This window comes from Pelecanus crispus, chromosome 1 (genome assembly GCF_030463565.1).
Source record: "Pelecanus crispus isolate bPelCri1 chromosome 1, bPelCri1.pri, whole genome shotgun sequence".
Lineage (NCBI taxonomy): Eukaryota > Metazoa > Chordata > Aves > Pelecaniformes > Pelecanidae > Pelecanus > Pelecanus crispus.
Window position 1 is genome coordinate 152,836,711 of NC_134643.1, and position 23,431 is coordinate 152,860,141.

A 23,431-nucleotide genomic window follows, 5' to 3' on the forward strand; every position below is an offset into this window, starting at 1 on the left:
CCATCAACTGGTAACTGTGAAAGAAAAATATATAGCTCTAAAACTTAAGAGTAAAGTCTGCAAGAGATACTATTAACTATCAGTTTTGTCTTCTTACTGATGCATGAATGAACATTCAGATATGCATTATACATTTAGTGCACATCAACCATCTGCAATGAATACTAGAGAATGCAATCATGACATTTATAGAAATGAATTAAAAAATCCTTTTGAAAACAGTACCAAGTTTTATGTTTGCTTTGAAACAGCGTAAGAGTTTTACCTCATCAAATACTTTAGAAACTACATGCTTGTCCAGAACTGGGACGTATTTGGTACCATGAGGGACAGCTGTGGGAGCTAAGGCATCCATGATGGTGAGTCGCCTAGCAACCAAGCCATGAGTCTTTAACCAAAGAGCCGAAGACATATCTAGAGAACTAGAAAAAAGAGACTGTAAGACATAGCACAAGGTAGAAACACATTTGAGAAGTTTGAAATGACTGAAGAAAAATATAAACTATAATTTTTGTTATGTATCTATATATGCACACACATACCTTTTAGATGTCCTTTTCACAGCTTTCTGCATTTTCAGATCTAAGATGAAAGATTTTAATTTCATTATCTCACAGTTTTTGTGCACACAAAAGTATACATAAATAAGCTGACATTTAATAGCATCAATCTTTTATTTGAGCCTACTAGCAGTGTCACAAAGACTACACAATAAAGTCTATTTCAGTTGCTAAATTAATCAATGAGAATTATGTTTCCTGTGTTTCTTGGTGCTTGATCAATAGTAACAGTGTCACTATATGCCTCATAAGCCCTAATTAATCAATGAGGAAATTTATAGAATAGTTGGGGACTAATTTTTTTTTTTTAAAAAACATTGAACTTTCTATGCATTTATTTCTTATAACCCAAAAGAAAGATTAACCAGTTTATTCCCCAATGCAAGTTGTGATACCAAGTACTATCACTAATGAGATGGCCAGGAGTGGCTACTTTAAGGTATACCACTGTGAATACCTCTATAAAAGGTATATAAAGAACTAAAAATAAGACACTGAAACATAAAAAAGTCAAACATCTTTAAGTATCATAGGTGAGGTTTTAGAACAACTTAGAGGACCTATCATAAAGTTCAGAGTTGCATGAATTACTGAGAGAAATGAAAACTATCTAGATGTATATCCAATCCCCATTGGAAATATTTTTGTCTCTACATATGCGTCTGTCCCAGAGAGCATGTTTTTTGCAAGTCTAAGCATATTACTAAAGTGCAACCTCCTTTTACATTGGTACCACAGAATTAGAACCACCACTCTCAGCTTTAACCTCAACATAGAACGTAACTACCAATTACTGTATCACAACAACACTCTGTTACTGTATCATAACAAGATTCTCAAGATCTATTTATTCTGTTAATAAGAAGCAACTGTGATCTCCTTTCAGCAGTCTAAGGCATAGCTGTATCACAGCTGCCGCATACCGTGCACATAACTAAGCTGTTGCAAACTATATAGTTTGGGCACTGGCAGGAGCCTGGCCACAGCTGTAAGGACCTTGTTACAGTACCCTCCCGTGTGTCCAGCTCTCCACATCTCTGCTGCGTACCGATCTGTTGTACTGCTGGTCTGGACAGTTTTGCCTCAAATTAGGTGCTGTCAGTTACAAATGCAGCAAGAGAAATCTTATCGTCTGCCCCACCCAGAGCTTCCTGTTCTGTCAACTTGCCTTTGAAAATGGTTGCACATTTCATGCTCTTTTTGACAGAAAAACTCTTTTTTTCAGGAGATATTCCTTCCTCTGGGCTTTCTTCCCTAGATTTCACGCTATGGCTCAGGAATCGCAGCAGACTCGTCTTTGTTTGCTCTGTAGATGTTGAAAGGGAAAGAAAGGAAGAGCTAATTTACTGCTCAAATACATGCCTGGGATTTTTTAGTTCCTCTGTGGTATCCAGTCCCGATTTTTAAGGAACTGCCTACACACAACCTCAAACACAAAATTACTTCAGCACTAATTTGTACTTTGTACATTCCCAAGGATGAAGACTTCTCTCACATCAGCCAGGTAAACTTGGTTTCAGACTGCATACATAGGATACTTCAAAGAGAAACGTAGTGTTACAGGTGTAGTAAGGAGAAATACTAGTGTAAGTAATGCTGTAACTAGTGAAACATAGATCAGCTCTTCATTCTTGCCAATTATGTACTTATTTAGAATAAAAGAAAATAAGGGTTTAATATCTACTATTAAAAAACTGCTTGCAGAGCTTTTAAAACGTTCTGTCAAAATTGTTAATCTTTCATCACAGGGCATGTGATGAAGCATAAATGAGCAGACATTTTGTCTGCCTGGGTCAAATGAGTAAGATGGCTGAAAAGTGAAAATGAAAAGTTAGTTAGAATTTCAGAAAGATGGTTATTTAAATCATCAAAGGCTTCATTTGTTCCTACAACGAGGGATGCTTTTTGCAATTTTCAACAGATCTTTTCAAGTTAGTGAATAAATTCTGCTAACAACTACAGTTCATTTAGTCTTACCTGCATATAATGCTTTCTTCCTTTGGGCTGGACTGTCAGCAGTGGTTTGCCATGTTTGCTGATGTGGTGTCAGTGCTGGCCCTCCTGAAGCACAGCACGGACTACTGCTAAGAGTAGTACTCAGCTCTACAACATGTTCGGTTACAGAAGACACAGTATGTGTCTGCTTGTGAGTACTGCTTGTAAGTGACAAAAAGAAGAAACAAGCAAGAAATTACTTAAAACATGTATCACTGGTTTAAAAAACGCTAAGCCGAAGTCTTCTGGTAATTTAAATACTCATTGCAAATGCTTCCAACAGTGCAAAATATTTTCTCTATTATCCTAGGCTGCATTTCAAAGGGGAGTTCAAAGGAGGTTAAAATATTCTTCATTTTTTAAACTATTTTAAAGTAATTTCTTAGTCTATTTAAAAGATGTCCATTACTTTTAAGGCAACACCCTTGTATAATTTTAATAAGGTCAGAATGTTCTGTAATAGCCACTTTGAATCCTGGGCAAAAGAGTAAACCTACCATCAGCAATGAAAATAACTGACACACACACACATATATATGCACATATGTATATACACACATATATAACTATGTCCCAGCATTAATAAAAAATAAAATATACAAATTCCAAAATAAACACATGTTTACATTTTTATCCTGGACATCCTACCTGCCCTTCCACACATCTGAAATTGTTCCACAGGACTCTCTGCTTCTAATTTATTTCACTTTACCGTAACTGGTTTTAAAAATACCCAAAACCAACAACCTTTCTTTTTAAAAGAGGAGAATGTCAGAGGTTAAAAATGCAAGACAATGAAAAAGGAGAAATGTAATAGATAGCTCCTATTTGTTATTAACGTAATAGCAGTATGAGGACATACTTATTCTCTGAATCATTTTCTCCATTATAACAATCCATCATCAGACATTCAGCATGCAAGGTCTTCACTTTCTCTAGGTCTCTTTCTCCTTGTTCAATCTCTCTTTTCAAAAGATGTATGTCTTCACTCTAACAAAAAGAAAATAAAATATTTTATTACAATTACTCCTAAACATGTTTCATTTCTGAACTCCAACTATGCAAGCTCAGATAGTAATTTTGAATAATGACTCAGTTAGGACAGCTGCATAATCTTGTATACTTTTTCAGGTAGTCTCTCTGTTTCATAAATCAAAGTGTGTTTTGCTGACAGTAATTTTGAATAATGACTCAGTTAGGACAGCTGCATAATCTTGTATACTTTTCAGGTAGTCTCTCTGTTTCATAAATCAAAGTGTGTTTTGCTGACTTTTTGTATGTATGAACAAGCATATAGAAAACAAGATTAAAATGTGCTTGGCAATACAGCCTTTCAAAATATTCTTCCTTTTTAGGAAAAGGACAAACATTCCTTAACAAGCCAGTTACCCCTTGAGATGTCAACAGCCATATTTCTGAATAATGCAATGTGGTCAGTAGCTCCCCTCATTCCAAGCAAGCAAGCAAATAAATCAGTAAATAAATAAAATACAGTACAAGATACGTGCATTACAACGGTTGTCCTGTCATTCTACACATCACAGCTGTATCACATACTGTCCCCAAAAAATGGGAAGTAAACCCCATACTCTTCAAGTAAACATTGCAACTGACAGGGAATCATTTGGACTACAGGAGGAAACAGGAAGGAAATTCCAACAATGAACCCTTTACAACTCCCACAGGGCCAGATGTCTGGAGATGGACAACACAGACTCTGGTCCTCATCCTTCCAACATGTGCAGTGTCACACAGTCCACATCAGCAGAATCACTGAAATTGCTCAGTACACTCTCTGATCTTTCAAGAGCTGGTGTATTTTCCCATCTTCCTTCTAATCGGTGTCTGCAAAGTTCTAAATTTCCTACTACTGTCTTGTTCCTGGTTGCTCGCAATGTTCTACTACCACCATTTCTAAAATTTGTGGAACTAATTAACTGTTAAGTTTAATTAAAAACAAGAATATGATTTAAATGGGTGTTTCTGTTAGTCTATTCAGAAATTTTCTATTGGGCATTGTTAGATTGAGCTGCTTAGTCACACTTGATAGGTCACTGCTATTCTAGTCATTTTACTCATTATAGATCTCTCCCCAGTGGCTATTGTACAGCAAACTTTTAGCAAAATTCATAGAATCATTAATTTATCATCATTCAAATTCAGGTCTGCATTCTCTCATTTATTAACAGGATACAAACTGTAGTTTCATTTTAAACAGTAACTTATTTCTGAGACAGCAGAGATCACGTGTGTTTCTTCCAGAGCTGAATTTGGTTTATATGGCTTTTGGGTTTGGCTTTTGCCGGGGAGGGTGGGTGGTGGTGGTGGTGTTGCAACAGTAGCACTACAAATATTTGGGCTTTTTTGTTGTGGTCTAATAAAATTTCATAAGCAGAAAATGTCACACCCACTGCTTCCACATCACTTCAAATCTGACTAGGATCAACCCTCTTTTTTTAATAATCTATTGTAATATGAAATCATAATAATGCCAAGTCCTGTGGTTCCTTCAATAGCATGAGGAAACAAACATATTTATTTTCAGATACTCACAGCAATAAACTCTGCAGCATCAGGATCAGTCAAATAAATGTTGTAATAATGAAACCGTCCTTCTGTTTCAGTAGATAGTTCATACAAAAATTTATTTGCTTCTATATCATCACAGTTGAAGGATACAGTATGGATGGGAATTTTAGGATGAAGCTGGACTTGAGTCAAAATTATTTGGGGGGGCTGAAAATCAAAAAATGTGTATTAAACGTGTGGCATCTGGAAGTGTATCAAAATATGGAGAATTTGTAAGAACTTAATCAGTCATATTGTTGCTTAGAGACAGATATAGATCAGGTAAAAGAAAACATTTTATATGGATTGCTATTTCATAATTATATAAAATGATCTAATTTAAAACTGAATTTGAAACACTGATAATGCATTAAGGCACAGGACACTAAGAAATTGTAAATTATAATATAACCAGTACTCTGTTTCTGAAGTCTTAAAGGAAATTACTAAAGTATAGGAAATTACTACATTGGTGTTTAGTATCACTAGATGTATATAACTGAATATTTTGAATGTATATAACTGTTGAAATCTTTATTAAGCTAACCTAGTTCAATGACAAGTTGATTCAATACCAGGAAACAAAACAGAGGCTGAGAAAATAGGAAAGCTAGTGTTCCTCCTCCAATGAAGAAATAAAAATTAGGTGAGAAAGTAAAAGATCTACCATCTCTAACTTCTGATAACACTTTGGTTGTTCAGAATACTGTCATAAATCTTGACAAATTTAGCTTTCTCCTGATATTTGCAATGTTTTGTTTGTTGTACTTTAATAGTTAAAAGCAATCTTGGTCATTTCCTCTTTTTCATCTAAAAAGTATAATATAAATCACAAAAGCCATTATTAACTAGGTAAAAAGAAATGAAGTGTTCATTAATTGCTAACTTAATAAAAATATTAAGATGAAGAATCCGAATAAGTGTACATTGAGCCAAATTATTCTTTAATAAAATATGAATATATGCTCCTAGCTAGCAAAAGTAAGTGTGAAACAGTTTTGATCAGTTGTAAATTGAGTTTTAATGAGCGACAGCCAATAACAATCAACTTGTCTTTAGAAAATATCAAAGATTAAAACTAAAATTAAAAACGACATTAAAAGATGCAAGTCAAAGTTTCTCATCTGCTAATTTAAATAAGGTTTACATTTTGGTATTCAAATGACTTTGAAGCATCTAAATCTACACTTCCTCATGGGTCACTTTGCTTTTATGAAGAAAAACAGAACAAAAAGAAAAGTGAGCCTTTAGCGTTTTTCTTCCTTAGCAAGGTATAAAGAAATTATTTCTGCAAGTTCATGATGCTTTCTGAATCCTAGATTTTTTGTATATGATTCAGTAATTAATTTTATTTCAGTCAGCTGAAATCTACTTTTTTTACTTGAAATTTAAATTAAATTTACTTTAGCCCAGCTATTTACCTAAGTCAGAGTTTTGCCACATATCTGCCATTGTGACCAAGCAAAATTTTCAAGGGCAAATAAAGTATTTTTAAAATGCCATTCTCAGCATACCAGCTAGTTTTCACCATGCATTATAGTTTCAAAGCTCAGTTCTACCTAATTTGCATCATTATATCTGATCAACAAGTGTTTTTTTCCCAACTTTTAGTTGGTGTTATATAATGCAATATAATATGAAATAGCATCATTTTAAGTCACGGTAACAAGACTTTCAAAAATAAAAGGCATACTTTTGATTTTGTTACCCACTTAAACCTAAATTTAAAGCAACTCCAGACTGCTGCTACTCCAGAATTGCACCTACATGAGATCAAATTTGACTCAGTAGGATAAAAATGGAACAATATTAATGGCAACATCTTTATAGGAAAATAATGTAAATTAATAATTAGGTCCTTAGTCCTCAGACATGACATAGACTTTGTGTAAGTTCTGCAAATGTACAGAAATGTACAAATGTAAGAAGGCACCTACTTATATATTTGATGTGTTCTTTGGGGAAAAATGTTGAACACAAACAGATTTGTTTTATTTTGCTATCAATAATTTTCTTTTTAGGTTTTCCAAGCCATCACACAAGATTGCAGCATTTTAATATTTAAAACCAACGATATCATGGGACCATGATTATTTTTTTATTTTTAATACATGAGATAACTGTACCAAGTTAGGGAGACATTTTATTTAACACAAATTCTAACCTTGACACTAACATAAAGCTTTACTGTTTAATGCCCTACCAGATCCTTAAAACAACTCATGAGAAATGTCACGAGTTATCACGCACCAAAGACTGGACTGTGAGCTGAGAGTTCTAATCAAAATCTCTTCACAAACAGCACATTTCTCAGATACGATTTTTCAATATTATGACAACATCCAAGAGACTCAGCTCTGCAGGTATGATATTCATCTCATACATTTGCTTCAGCTTTCTGACACCATCACTGTAGCACCATACTACCGCATTTTCCGTTTTCTCATTTCAGAAATACCTGGTCAGGTCTCCCATCAGTCAAGAGGTAAATAGCCTGAGTGTCAGTATCGGCAAGAGCAATCTGGAGAGCTTTGAGTGTATTTGTGGAACTTCCAACCTAAGACACCAAAAAGAAAAAGACAAAGAAACAGCTATAAATACTAACAGTTCTTTGCCTGTGTTCTTAAATTAATAATGGCAGTATACTGATTCAAAGGATATTGCAGAACCGAAATGAGTAATAAAACAGTGAAAATATTTATGTCAAATAGCTAGAAAAATCAAAGCAAGTGTCAAAGCAGCATAAATTGGTACCAAATTGGTATTCAGTGCTTGTGCAAACACATAAGCAAAATGCTGGCAACAGAAATACGAGCTGTAGAAGCAAAAGCAATCACTAAAAAACTCTAAACAGAGAGGAAGATGTAATATAAAAGATACATTCTATCATATTTTCCCACTGTTGCTCCCGATTGCCAACTCATCACACTCCCTTGAAATACATATTTTACTTAATCAAATAATTCAAAAAGTCCACCAAAGAGGTGAACAAATTTATTTCTCAAAAATAGGTAAAGAACTTCCTGGGTTTCTGAACAATTTTTTTCCAATCTATCTCACATCTACCTCCTCAGTACATCAGTGTAAACATCATTTATTTTTCAGTACAAAAGCTAGCTGTAACAACAAAAAATACACAGTAAAGCAATACTGTGCCCCCTAAAAATTCATATTTGACTAATACTAGCACTTTTCCTGTGTCATCCACATACTTAGTGATCATGATCTGTCTTTTTAGACTAAATGCAACTCTAAACTCACCAAAATGCATTTCATGGCTTGTAGGAACCTAAACCCTACAGTGTATGTCTTCAGATTTCCACCTTTCAAACATTCAGTGTACAAAACTTTCCAGATTTAAGGGAAAAGTAATGTTTTATCAGAATGGAAAAGTGTTTCATCAAGTCTTAGTCTTAAGTGGGGCCAAAGCAAAATCACTGAAAAGATATGAATCTGTTTTATGCTAGTATAGCACCTGAGTACCGTTCTGGAGGGCAGTGAGGATTGTACTGGTGTGAGAAGAGACTTGGGATCCACATATATAATGCATTACAGAAGATAAATATAAATCACTAACATTGACCCATACACACAAAAATATGTTGAGAGCGTTATTTCTTCAGTCCTATTAATTGTGTTAAAACATCTTCCAGTCCATCCCTCCAGCAAACAGTTCTATTAGAAAGGGCAAAGTAAATAAATCAAATGAAATAGAAGAGGAGGTACACTCTGAGAGTGACTCTTGTGTGGCTACATGAGAATGTATGGGCCAGGCAACAAGACAGCTCAGATGACATTTTATAATCCTATCTTCTAATTCACAAACAATCCTTACCAGTACCCACTCATAAGAAAAAACTAGCCCAAGCCATTTTCTTTGTGTTAAATATATCTAATATTCCTAATGTTTTAGTAAGCATTATAAAGTTTTAGGCACACATCACTCATTATTATGTGTAAATTGGCCATCTTGGCTCTTTTCAATAATGGTACCTGGTTTTGATCTGATTTGAAACAAAATAACTTCTTCCACTATATCATGGGAAAATACTGTGGATGCTGATGATGTGAGGTAAATAACTATGTACCTTATGGTAAAAGCTGTTAATTTTAGATTTCTCACTTGCTACTGTTACAAATGAACACTGTTTTTATCAGTGTTTAGAAAAAGTTTACATGCTTCAACTACACGGCATTATGACCCCAAAAATTTTAAATGTTATCACCTCTAAAGAATTTTTAAGGAACAGTTAGTTACTGTTTGTAGCTCAGCTTCTTTATTCAACATCCTGGAACCAAAGTGTATAAAATGAGATCAAAGGATCTACTCTAATTAATATCCCAGAGCAAGCAATCTTCTGTCCATTTCAGCTTCACTGTAAAGCCGGCTTTCTGATCTCAGACTTATGCCTGCACTGCTTTGAACAGACTAAAAGGTCAGCGGCAGATGTCATCCCCCCAAAAAAAGGTAGACTGTTCTTGTAACATTCCCTGTACCATTTCAGATATCGAGATCTGAACTTAGATGGAAATTTATAAACAACAATTCACAACTTCATGGATAATGATGAAAAAGGCCATTCCCAAATCCATATATAAGATGGTATCAAATTATAGTAGTTCAAAGTACTATCAGATTTGCATGATTTTGTACAACACATATGACTTAAACAGAGCCAACTTTTCAAGTTTCAAGGAAGGCAGTAAAATTAAGTTTACTAACTTCAGTAATAAGTATTCACCAACTACTCAGTGAGACCACACTAATACTTTATTTTCTCCATGTGTTTGTCTGTTAGTATTTTCTGAGAATACCAAGGTATACACAGCCAGCAGTGTGCCCAGGTGGCCAAGAAGGCCAACAGCATCCTGGCTTGTATCAGGAATAGTGTGGCCAGCAGGAGCAGGGAGGTGATTGTGCCCCTGTACTCGGCGCTGGTGAGGCCGCACCTGGAATACTGTGTCCAGTTTTGGGCCCCTCAGTACAAGAAAGACATTGAGGTGCTGGAGCGTGTCCAGAGAAGGGCAACAAAGCTGGTGAAGGGTCTGGAGCACAGGCCTTATGAGGAGCGGCTGAGGGAAGTGGGGTTGTTTAGCCTGGAGAAGAGGAGGCTGAGGGGAGACCTTATCGCTCTCTACAACTACCTGAAAGGAGGTTGTAGTGAGGTGGGTGTTGGTCTCTTCTCACAAGTAGTTCGTGATAGGACGAGAGGAAATGGGCTCAAGCTGCACCAGGGGAGGTTTAGATTGGATATTAGGAAAAATTTCTTCACGGAAAGGGTAGTCAAGCACTGGAAGAGGCTGCCCAGAGAGGTGGTGGAGTCACCATCCCTGGAGGTGTTCAAAAAAACGGGTAGATGTGGCACTTTGAGACATGGTTTAGTGGGCATGGTGGTGTTGGGCTGATGATTGGAATGATGATCTTAGGGGTCCTTTCCAACCTTAATGATTCCTAGTTTTTACTTTCATTAAAAAATAATGCAGCCACCAAGCCAGGAAACATGAAATTGCTACTCTACCCTTAATTGGTTTAGTGGTGGACTTGTTAATGTTAGGTTAATGGTTGGACTGGATGATCTTAAAGGTCTTTTCCAACATAAACCTAAACAATTCTATGATTCTATGATTTATCTTGCTTTGTAGTCTCAGAGGTATTATGTAGCTTCCTCAATTCCCTCAACCCCAGGAATTTCATGATTAAGTGTGAGGAAGAACTGCCATAATGCTGAGGAGTTTTATTATATAAACATGCTTTTTGTGTTAGAAAATATAACATGGGATATATCTCTATTGTTGTATGACCGATTTTCAGTCCCGTGCTCGTGACATTGCTGTCCACATTTGACACATTAACTGATCCTAAAGCTGCTGACAGTTACAGTCTGGTGGCTGACTGTGGCTGACTACAAGCACTTCTACTCTGTTTCAGGGAAAATCCTCAGATTTTGGCCACTGTCAGAGAAAGAATATTGGGCAGATGGACAGATGTTTGGTCTGAGTTTGCTCTCATGTTCCTATGAAGGCTAAAGTCAGCTGTCTGTCTGTGCACCAGAAGGGACTAGAAATGCTCCTCCAGCTAACTGGCACCAGTTTCCTGTATCACCTCTGAGCCCTAAGTCTGCCAGCAACAGCCCTCATCCATGCAGCATCCCTGCAGCAAGAGTGACAACTTTAGACACAGGGTCTGAGCACTGTCATGGTTCCTGCAGAAATCAAATTGATCAATGTTTGCATTGTGGCTACTAAACATAGCAGGCTGTGAGTTGAATTAGTATGGTCTTATAAACAGGTCCACTGTTAAAAAAATATTATACCTGTCACAGATAATTACGTTGTACTTAGATCTACTAAAGTCTATACATCATCTATATTTTCAGCTTACTCAAGTCAAATACTTATTCAAACCAAAAATACCCCAGCCATACAGAAAGAGAAGACACAGATACAACTCTGTACAAACATGCTTCATGATAATTAGTTTCCATGTTACCTCAAGCCCTTTTATCCAAAGCCAAGCTTCTTGCAAATTTTCCTCATTAACTTCAGCAAGTTTCTCTTGCCATGCCACTGCTTGGGCACTAAATTTCACAAAGTTAAATCTCTTTTTGTGTCTCAATTGTTCCTGCAGGAGACAGCATCTGAATTTTACTCAGTGTTAAAATAAAGAATACTTGTATCCTGAAATACTGACTAATAGGAATTGTTTTAATTAATGTATAGTTTATTATACAGTTACAATAAATTATTATAATATTTAGTTATGGTATACAGAGAGACAGAGAAAATTATTGCCTGTAATTATTAAGATTACTTGAGCTTCCCAATGTAAGTCTCCATTTACTCATATTTCTCAAACTACTTGAACAGCAAATGTCTAGGAGGGCAAAAAAGAGAGATGGAACTGGGTATGAACAGTGACATAAGGAAGAGATTATGACTGCTTACCAAAGGAATTGAAATCAGAATCAAAGTAAGACATCATTTAGAAGAGGACAGTAAGAATCAAATGTAGAGCACTGGCAAGGGGAACTAGGACAGCAAGAGAGGATTAAGTTAAGAATTTGATGAGGTTGCTTTTGGACAGAAGTTATAAGGAGTGAAAGATTTGTGCAAACTAGTACAAACTTTGAGAGCCTGGAATCTTTGCCTCCCTTTCATCACCAATTTTGTGCAGCTGGCTGTGAAAGCTTCTGGCACAGTACCTAATAATTTTCTAGTACTGATCTGTCTAGAGTACCACGTCGTAATACGTCCTATCACTTATGCACTTAGCTCAAAAAACTCTCTCTTGTAGTTTTAAATTTTCTAGCCCTGCTAATGATTGCTATCGATGCCAGACTGTTGGAATTTTTACTTGTCATTTACTCAAGTCTAAAAAAGTTAAGATGAATCATGTTTTAACAGCGCCTGTTTCTCTCAAATATTAATGTAAGCTTAGGTGACATCATTGTAGATTTCTAAAACTAGGTGAGACAAATCCTGTCTTAGGTGTGTCTCCCAGTACTCACTGCTTTTCAGGTACTTTTGCACTTCGCAAGTCCCTTTGCAAAGTTCTGAGTCACTGTAAGATGCAAGCTAGTTCAAAACATTCTACACCCTCTAATGTAAAAGTAGGAAAGTGAATCTAGAACACACATTACAAATCACAACATGCCAGTAGAATCAGATGACTCTGCTTAAAAATAAAAATGGAAATGCCAAAAGGTGTTTCATTGCCTAGGTTTTTTTTTTTTTTCCTTTTTTTTTTTCCCTTTTCTTTTTTTTAGGAGAGAGGTGGCTTGAGGGAAAGAACTGCTTAAGCCTTTTGAATTTTTAACATTTTCTCCAGATTTTTTTCAAATATTTGTACAAATGAGGAAAAAAATACAAAGTTTTAACTGAAAAATGAGCACACCAAGAAAAATAAAAGTATTTTCATAAAGCTGCTATTTTTTTACATTATTCAAAAAATAAAAATAAAAATTAGAGTAACACCATCCGGAAAAGATCAGCCTACTCTAAAATGCTCCTCAGTCTTCAGAATCATCACTTTATCATACCTGTATGAGCTGAAATATTTTCTCCTTCACCAGTGGCAGCTTGTCTTCCATAGACTGGGATGTATCAATAAGAATATAGACATGATCTTCAAACACATTACCAAAGAGCCCTCTGCTTCCTTGTTGAAGCCACTTAATCCTGGGGGAGGAAAAAAAAAAATCAAAACCTGGTCTGTAAGATCTTTGGAGCTTTGTGTATCAGAATCTAACAGGAAGGATTTTTTTATCACTGCTGTACTTCTTATTCTCTTTCCCTGAGCACCTGTTACTAGTCACTCTCAGAAGCAGTATATTGGCCTTGATGAACCAATCCTCTGTCACTACATAAGAACACAAAGCATTTTTATTTCCTAATTTCAGTAGGAGACAGATGAAACAGACAAAGCAATACAGCACCTTTATAAAGTCAATTATCAGGTAGTTTGATCTGGGAAATGTCATGTGGAAGTAACTGTAACTATTGCCCCTGTAACTGTTCTCCAGCCTGAACTCAGGAAATCATTTAAGTATATGCTAATATGCCTCCCTTTTCAGGAAACCACTTGAGAACCTATTCTGCAAGGAACTTAAGCACTTTGAAGAGTCTTAATATAACACAGATGCTTCAATGCTTTGCTGACCTTCAGCCTTAAATACAGATACAGTTTTACATTTTAAACAGAATTTAAGCATGCCTGCCAGTTAAATACGTGCCTACATACTGCTGTGTACTAGAACATTTCCTCAGTAATGGCTGCAGCAGGTCCAAATCTGATTTCCCTTGAGAGTCAGAAACTACTTGTCTACTCTAAAACAGAGACATTTAACAGACGGAATATAATGGCCCTGGGAAAAATATTACTCATCTCCACAGAGACTTAAAAAAATTATATCATGGAAACTTAAAGGAACCTCTTACATTTGCTACTGATAACTATTTTGCTATTAGTTATTTCCCCCAAAGTGTTGATCAGGTCTACCAAGACTTTTTAACAATGAGATGAAACATTCAAAACAGCAAACCCATAATCTTGGCTTTTCAAAAATCCTTTACCTCCAATTTTCCTTTCACAGCATGTTAATGTTATCCTAAATACAGCAAGATGAAGATAAACTAAAAGGAGTAAGAAAACTCTGTTTGACCTTGCTAAATGTAATCAGGCTGTTATACTTTTGGTAGAGAAGCAGCAATAAAATGAAAGTTCACATCCTGCTTTTTTCAGTGAGACATCTCATTGTCCTAATATACAAAACAGAGGGCAACATTTATTCTTTCTCTTGGTTCCACAATATCCATTTTGAAAGTTTCCTTCTTCTCCTAATGTAGATATAAAAGCCAGTTTACTTTAGGGCATCTTTAGGACAGATGAATCGGACCCTCAGATGGCCTATCTTTTTTTTGTAGATGTCCTACCAAATCTAAGAGTGTATCTATACAGCTGCAGAAAAGTAAACTAGGAAGCTAGCTTGAGCACTGAACTTCTGATGACATGCATTACTTAGTAGCTCATGCCCTGACTCTGATCTAAACTGTTCAAACTTGTCTTCAACACAAAATTGCAGAAAGGGCAGATAACCATTATCAGTATGGGCACAAGCCAAGCTGCGCTACTTGGTGTCAGAGGTATCACAAGAGACCCTAGGTACACAGGATGAATGTTGACCCAAGTTTTATTGATGATTCTAAAAGTTCTCTGCCACCTTATGTCCCGATGCTTTTTGGCACTTTCAGCAGTATTTCAATAATGTGCAGACCGACTTTCACATTTGTGTTCCAGAAGGAGAACCAAAGATAAAACTGTTCATCGGTTTTCTTATACGGCTAGTAAGAAATCCTACACACAAGATTCTGATCTAAAATGGATCTCTGGCTTAGTACTGCTACTGGCAGTTTACCAACCACTTCAGCTTATTATGGCAGTAAATGTCAAACATTTCAACACCAATGTAAAATAATACAAACTGATTTTATGTGACAGAACACTAACCTTCCTTCCACCTGTCTGAGAGCCATCCTCATTTTCTCTTCGTACTGCTTATACTTTTCTGTACTAACATATACATGAACTACAGATCCATCTTTCCAGAAGGTATGTACAAACTTGTCACAGTATTTTGCATGAATTACCTTCCTCTTTGTCTCCTACAGCCAAGAAAAACACGTTTTATGTTCCAAAACACATTATTTTGCAGTGCCTTTAATATTTGGTGAACAAACTTCAAAGGTACACGCTTGTTGCACATGAACAGGTGCAGAAATAGACATGAGATAGGGTGGTCACAGAATTTGCTGCTAGCAAAAGTCAATAGAAACTGGTTTTATCCTTGTAGTTAGCAAGAATAGAAGCTTATCAAACAGTGTAATGCTTGAGAAAAACAAATAGAAGACAAATTAATCCAAATTTGCTTAAGGATCTGCAAACACTGGAGCAGCTGAGACTAACACTTCTAAGGAAAAATAAAGATGAGAAGCAGTCTTTGCCCTACCCCGCATAAATACATAGAAAAACAAGGCACTGCTTAAGCCAGCCCTGATTCTTCCTTGCAGATTATATGTCTACCAGGAAGAAGTCCTTGAAACAGTCATTTTCAAATAGCCCTTTGAAACAATCTTATTTATGACCATCTTTGTCCCATTCCACTAATAAGCTGGTTTTAACAAAAATTAGGTAACAATGGACCATATGCTTTATCATAAATTCATCTATCAGTCAAGTTTCCAAGTTTTAAAAGAAAAATCAATCAACTCAGAGGACATGAGGGAAAATTGACAATACTCACAGCATCAGTTTGTGAAGATTCATCCTCTGGTTTAGTTTTTATGTCAACAATCCCATCCGCATGGCGAAAAGTACAATCAGCAAGCGCATCGTACAATGTGAGCTTCTGAGCTTTCAAGCCATACTTCTGCAACCACTTCTCAGAAGACAAATATTTGTCACATGTATGCTTTTGTAACAGATGATCAGCTTTGGTTGCTAATAAAGAAAATAAAACAAATGAAACCTCCTGTATGACATGGTTCATTTTGGATAAGGTATTTTCAAGAACAGGTTATGATGCTGCGGTCAAAATTCTCAAACATGTTCTGCTTCACCAACAGCTTTGGAATGAGAGGATATTTCTGACTGATTTTTAATATTCTTTACTTTGGTTGTGCGTTGTTTTTTTTTTCTCATCAGGCATTTCTTCACAACAAATTCCTTTGTAAATGGAACAAACCCATGAGAAGACAGACAGCAAAGAAGATATTAGCTACAGGATCAACATATAAAGGGAATATTCTTAGTAGTATGAAGGTTGACTTAGTCTTCATACTGGTTGAATTAGAAACTGCCAGAAAAGATTCCTGTATAACATATCTAACTTCAAGGAGAATCATTTGAGAAAATGAAACAACGGAAGATATAACTGAAAATACAGTTGAGAACATCAGCTAACATTGCCATTGGTCTTTTCCAGAGAAGGCCGTTTAAAGTAAAAGGCAAACTACAATGTCTTTGGAAGAGATTTTACTGTGTTTCTCTGCAATATTGCCTTTTTATAGGCTGAATATTGCACCATGCATCCCAAGTCACAAGTCATTTGTGTACCACCTTGATATTTTCTCCAGTTCTACACCCTCCATTTAGCATCTTTAATTGATACTGAAAGAAGCAGGGTATTTTTTGTCTGATCTGGTATGACTGTTCTCATGTTTACCCTTTTATGTCATATTGTCTTAGAAGTTTTGTAAGGACCCTCTTAAGGTTGGGCACCGCACATCTCTGGATACTGGTAATAGGATACAGGGCTCTACACTCACTCATCGCTAGCTCAATAAACTACACCTAAACCAAATGACCCAGCAGTGGGTCTCATAGCAGGGTGAATTCATTTTGTCAGACTTTAATTTCAGTGGACTTAGGTGGTATAAATGTCTACTCTGTTTAGATGCAGCTACAGTGACAACAGTATTGAGATCCTAAGTCTGTAAACAAACCTATGGAGACAGTTACTGCCTTAACACACACAGAGATCAGCCAGCATCAGGGCAGGTGCAGGGTCAGAGACTGTTCATGTGGAAACATTTGCTTTCTGATTCATTGTGGTCCTTAGAATAGCCAAGTTGTCACAAGTGTCACAAATACACTACATAATTTTAAAAAGAAAACTGTCATTTTCTTTCTTCCGCATGCTTTACATAAAAAGTCATGTCTCCGTTCAGGTAACTAGTGCATTATCTGGAGAGTCAGCAGAAAATTTGTCTCTTTTTCTCTGTTTCTTCTCCTGAAGAAAATTGCAATCTTAAAAACAAACTACATTTTGCAGCAGAGCATTTTAAAGAGATCAGGAAGGCAAAACCAGGAAGAAATGCAGGCAAACAGAAAGACTGCAGTTATTTGGATCAATGGGCAACAGGCAAATAATGCTGAAGAACTCACAAAATAAATCACACTGTAATTTCATTTAATTTATTTATGAAGTGATTATGTATGAAGACAAACACTAAAAGAACATTAAAGCTGCATAGTCAGGAGCACATAAATAAACACTGAAATTAGGGCTGCCCTTGCAGCTTTATTGTGGTCTTTTTGTTCATATGCATTATGGTATAGCTGTTTAACTTCATATGGGAAGTCCTGCTAGTTCAAAAGTTGCTATTATCAGTATAAAAACTGTATTACGCCCTCACAGAAGAACAAACTCAAGCTTGAGTCCTGCAGAGTTATGTTATTGACAGATGTTCAAACAGAGAAAACTGAGGTACTTCCCCAGCACTGTGTAGAATAAAGTTAAAAGATTTACTGGCCCAGGCAGAGAGGGAGAGACCACAAAAAATGAATTTCAGTGTCTTGAACTCCAGGCAATTTCTAAACCTAGTCACTGGTGAACTAAAAATGGTGTGTTTCAGGCTGAGCTGTTAAAGTTCAGCAAGTTTAAGCAGTGGTAAAGAGAGATTTGTAATGGAAAGTTTTAAGCAACCCTAAGTTTAGATGCCAAGTATAGGTGCTACCTGTATAAAGACATTTCTGAGAAAACCACCCCAAATTGACATGTAATCAATTCACAAATAAAATATTGATCATGAATATAATAGTAACTCTCTTGAAAGAAACATAAATGATACCATCTCGAGAAGCAGGCTGGTCAGATCCTGATAAAATTTGCTGAACTTGTCTTACTGTACTCCTCGCTTCCTCCAACTCCTTCCAGATCAGAAAGACATCTTCACGGACACCAGCTACTGTGAAAGAAATCATAAAAAGAACTTGACATTTTGAAACAATTCCTGCTTTTTATAACTCCTCAATTACCACAAAGACATTGGTTTCATCCAGATGTTGCCATATAACCTTGTTTTCTTGAGATCCCATTGCAGTGACAAGTGCTGTTCTTTCACAGATTTCAAAAAAGGGCTCAAAGCTGGCACCAGGACATGAAAGGTGCTTAGCCTGGTGCAAGTAACCTTCAGAGCTGGCCGCAGATTGTTCCCACAATGGAAGCAAATCCTTTTTAACACTCTCAGATAATAATAAACTCCACAAAGAAATTCACATGTTGTCTCCTGGACTTCATTGCAAAACCTGGCTCCAAATATTGGACCCAACTTCGAAACATTAAAGAGAAGATATTTTCAACTCTTTCAATTCCCTTAAAGTACATAAAAACCTTTATTTAAAATTACATCTTCTTTTCCTGAAGAGCATGTGATGAAATTTTGCTAAGATAAGTTTATTTTCATCCTAACAATTCTCAACAGTCATAAATAAATGCTAAAAAAAAAAAAAAAAAAGTTTTGCTATCAGGCTATATTCTCAAAAAATTGGAAAAATCCAAAGCTGGAGTTGATACAAGGTTTTCTTAATCTCAATAGATATGTTTCTCTTTATTAAAAAAATTAAAATATGTATTTATTTAGTAGAGTACAATTATTAAAATTGAGGCACCATGTATACCTCAGCAGTATGAACACTACTAAAAAATGTGTTAAATTAGGTTAGACTCAGAGTTTAAATTGCAATATAGGACAATACAGAAAAATTGTGTGTAGCGTTACAGTAAAAATATAAAAATAAACTTAATCATTAGCTATCTGAACCACAAATGCAGACTACAGCCTATTGCAGATTACAACCTATTACTGAATTGCATATAAAGATGCTGAACAAGGCAAACCAATGCTTATCATCTAGTGCTTCAGTTAATATGCAGTGGTGGTTCACTGTATAAAAGATAAGACATGCAAACTTGTCTACTAAAGTAGGCTATCAGTAAACAAACAAACCTGATCATTTTGTTCTTTGATAAACTTCCCTGAAATACTAATATGAACGTTTTACAAAGTAACAACTCTATTTTAATTGTGAAATGCTTTTAGTTTCCAAGAAATATTTTGAAATGTGTTATTGTACACTGCCATCTCCTGGGACCTTCCTGCATTTCAAAAACATCTGTTTCAGCCATTAGGACGAAGATCAACATTTCCTAAATCATAGAATTACAGAATGCTTTGGGTTGGAAGGGACCTTTAGAGGTCATCTAACCCAACCCCCAAATCACAAAATGCTTTAGTAAAGCAGATCATTCCACAACACAAAACACAAAAGGGAGAAAAAAACCTCAGTCTGTTACCATTACCTTTTAAGTTTAAGAAAAGTATTCTGTTCAAATACTTCAGAAAGAAGTCAACTTTTCTTTTACAAACAATCCCTCCCCAGAAATCCAAAACATACAAAATCTGAGCATTGGCAAAATTCCAGCAAGTAGGGACCTAGAGATTTTCTGATGAATAGTCAGCCATTGAATAGATATATACACACCTGTTGTCACAGTTAAAACCACAAAACACACATATTCACACCACACATGCACATATTTCTAAGTTTAAGTCTGTTGAGAATGCAGTTCCAGTGGAGCTGTCTCCAACTAAATCTGGATATCCTCCATAAACTATCAAATACTGGGATCCAAATTTAATTTTATGAACATTTTTAACACTATGTTTGAAAATATCAGAAGAAGTATGCATATTTCAACTACCTTTAAAACAATACTGATGATACTGTGTTGCTTCATTTCCCCTTAAATTGATGCTATGGACTCATCAAATTTACAGGATTATTGTTACTGTCCCTAGTAAGATACGTGTATTGAATTGGTATTACACAAGAAGGTATTTTTTCCTTATTTATGCTGCAGCACAGCAAAGTAAAACTGCACGCACTTTCAAAGCAAGTACGTTTGATGACATTTACTATACAGGACAAATGCAGGCATCAACAACTGCACATTGTGAAGGTCTAGTTGCTTAGAAAACCTTTTATCTGGCAACAGTTTTTCCTGGATCCAACTGGGAGAGCAGGTTGCAAGCAGTGACAACCAGAGCAACTTTCTCGACACGGGAGGCTCACCTCCACCTCCACCTCGGCCTCTTTTCCTCTCCAGCTAGGGAGGAGTGGGAAGGAAAAGCTGTGCCTTTTGAAACTGAGCCTCCAAACTCAAAATATACATACACATACAACACATAGTATCTTCCAGGTGTGGTTGTCGACCTGCGGCCCGTCCCCCAAAGCGCACCAGTGAAAAAGGACCAAGAAAGCACAAACCTCTCTTCAGTTTAAATTCCCTGCGCTCGCACCTCAGCTGTGCCATTTTTGAGGGCCACCAAGGGAAAAGCAGCTGAAAGTCACCCCCCTGGGGGGTGCAGTCCCTAACCGCTCCAGGCCCACAGGCTTCTGCACGCCTTCAGGCACCTGTGTCCCAGGAAAGACCTCGTCTTAAAAAAATCGCTTTATCCCCAGAGGGAAAGGGCCCTCCCCCTGTCCCCCCAGCAGCCGCCCTGGCTGGCGGTTTAACGGCCAGACCCCTGGGGACCCCCTGGTTCTGATTCAAAAACCACCACACAGCAACGGCAAAAGGGCGGCCACCAGACACGCACGAGGGAACCGGCCTTCAAGCCCTAACGCCTGTCCCCGGTTTTTGCCGAGCGCAGTGGGTTGGTTTTGGCAGTCACCGCGGCCATGGCGGCCCTGCGGAGCACCTCACCCTGGGTAGCGTTGGAGACGTGGCCTGCCCTCGGTTAAATGGCATTTCTGCTCTAGAAGAGGGAGGCCCTGAAAAAGAGGAAGAGGATGGGGAAGGGTGCGGGGAGAGCCTGCGGTGAGGGGCAGAAGCATTTTGCTGACACTGGCGAACTGAGGAGCAAGATGGTAGGTCTAAGCAAAAACACAAACACACTTGAACATGTACACGGAAACTCATAACTGCCCTCATTTCCATTTCCCAGTTATTTAACACTGTCAGGCAATCTTAAAAGAAGCAGTTTTTCCACACCTACCTCCCAGAAGACAAACTCATCCAGTTTGACAAGTCACTGTAACCCATTTGATTTCATACTCGAGATACAAAACCTGCTGAGAAAAAAAGCCCATACAAAAAAAAAAAAAAAAAAAAGAAGCCTGCAAAATCTACAGTATCTTTGAAACATCAAGCAAATACCAATGCAAAAGCAACTCATGGAAAACAAGCATTTCTTACTTCTCTGATTATCTGACTTAGACCATGGAAGCAAGCAAATCCAAATATAATGGAATAAGATCTATTTAAAACTTTATTTGCCTACAAGGCAAGATGGGCAATGTCATTTTTTCACTGCCGGTCCCGTCCTCAGCCTCTACGTGGCAGCAGAACATAGCAATATTCCCTCAAGCGTTGATTTTTAAAATCCCTGCTGAAGAGGGGAATGAATGGAGGTACAAAGGAGCACAGGAGGGGACTATGCAGCTTTACCTGCGCACCTGCCAGCCCAAGGAGCACTGAAACTCACCGCAGCCCAATCCTGCCCCTCTCCCACTGGGCAGAGGGACAAAGCAAATGAACTTTGTATCCCACGTGGTATCGCAGAGCGGCTATCTGCATCACTCTCTACACATAAGCAAAGAGATCTGCCAGGCCAAGGTTAGGCTGCTAAGACTAGACAAAGCACATGCAAGGAAAAAGCAGAGGCAATGATCTTTGCTACAGCTTGTAGGCAAAGTAGCTCCTCTTAAGTCATTATCCTGGCTCTCCAAAGGGAGGGTTTGGTCTCTCTCATGTCTGTGCACATAAACAGTGCAGAGTTCTTTGACTTTAATGTCATACAGGAGGCTGGCACTCTTATGCATCCCACTTTACACACAGCAACCTGAAATTTTCCCTGTGACCATCAGGTAAATGTGGAAAATCAAGCACACCTAACAATACAGCCTTACACTGTTCACAAGGAGGTCAGACACATCTCTCTCTGGACTTGTCACAACAGTCAAATCCTGACTGCAGTCCATATGCATTTTCTTTACACATACCGGCTCACCTATTCCACCACACAGTAAAACACTGCTCAGAGATTTACTGTTGTTTCTATTTCAGTCAACAGAGACCCGCTATTCATTTCAGGATCTAGTTCAAAATGCCATTGCTTTTCAAGCCCTGTTTAGCACATCTCCCTGTCACTCCAAGCAGATGACAGAACTGTGCCGCTTCCAGCAAGAACCTTCTTCTCCACAGCTTCCACCATCTCTTGCCCTCTATGTCTTCAAGTTCCAACTTAAATTTCACCTCCCTTCCACTTATTATTTTAACTACGTAACAGGATTGCTTATGAATGCATCATTTGCAGATGAAGAAGCAACACAAAGAATGTGGGCAGAAGTGATAACAGGAAAATCAGTGCTGGATGAGGAGATATCACCACATCGGTGAAATCAGGCTTATGTAAAAGCATTTCTCCGCCTTAAGTAAATCTGAGTCTGCCAACATATGGACCTTAATTCTTTATTGGCTTACACCTGTTTTGATCTCAAGCACCCACTCAAAGTGAGTGTGAAAAAAAATTCAAATTTGGCGGTTTCTCACACTTGCTTTCTAAATGACTGCTCAAGATGCAAAACAGGGGAGAATGGAGCTCTTATCTAAAGTTTTAAATAGTTCACTTCCAACTTGTTTTCGTTAAGCAGATGAAAAAGAGTGAACATGAAGATATCCTGTATTTCAGTGGATACCCAGAAAACTATCAGATGTCCTTAAAACAGCTTTTCCAGTCCATAAAACATGAGTTTCAGTTTCCAGCTGTTGCGTTTGTGGTGCAAAAATAAACATAAACAAAATATTCCTGTGCCTCCCCTTATTTTCAAGAAACACCACATTTGGAAGATTAAATCTCTGGTTCATTCTCTATTTATTTCCTTGCATAGTTTATGCCACACATCCAAGAATGAGTTTCAGAGCCCATTAGTGAGTAATCGACACTTTATTATTGCCTTCTACACC

The 23,431-nt window shown here is 37.1% G+C and overlaps 1 protein-coding gene across 1 annotated transcript in view; it reads right to left on the bottom strand.

Annotated features, from left to right (window-relative positions):
* Window positions 1–23,431, bottom strand: part of VWA3B (von Willebrand factor A domain containing 3B) — a 64,123-nt gene that overhangs the window by 24,240 nt on the left and 16,452 nt on the right. Inside the window, 12 exon segments of the mRNA XM_075726659.1 lie at window positions 266–422; window positions 543–582; window positions 1,729–1,866; window positions 2,538–2,719; window positions 3,418–3,545; window positions 5,109–5,291; window positions 7,582–7,680; window positions 11,614–11,745; window positions 13,163–13,301; window positions 15,130–15,284; window positions 15,923–16,110; window positions 18,252–18,368. Coding sequence (XP_075582774.1) covers window positions 266–422; window positions 543–582; window positions 1,729–1,866; window positions 2,538–2,719; window positions 3,418–3,545; window positions 5,109–5,291; window positions 7,582–7,680; window positions 11,614–11,745; window positions 13,163–13,301; window positions 15,130–15,284; window positions 15,923–16,110; window positions 18,252–18,368 — 1,658 coding nt within the window.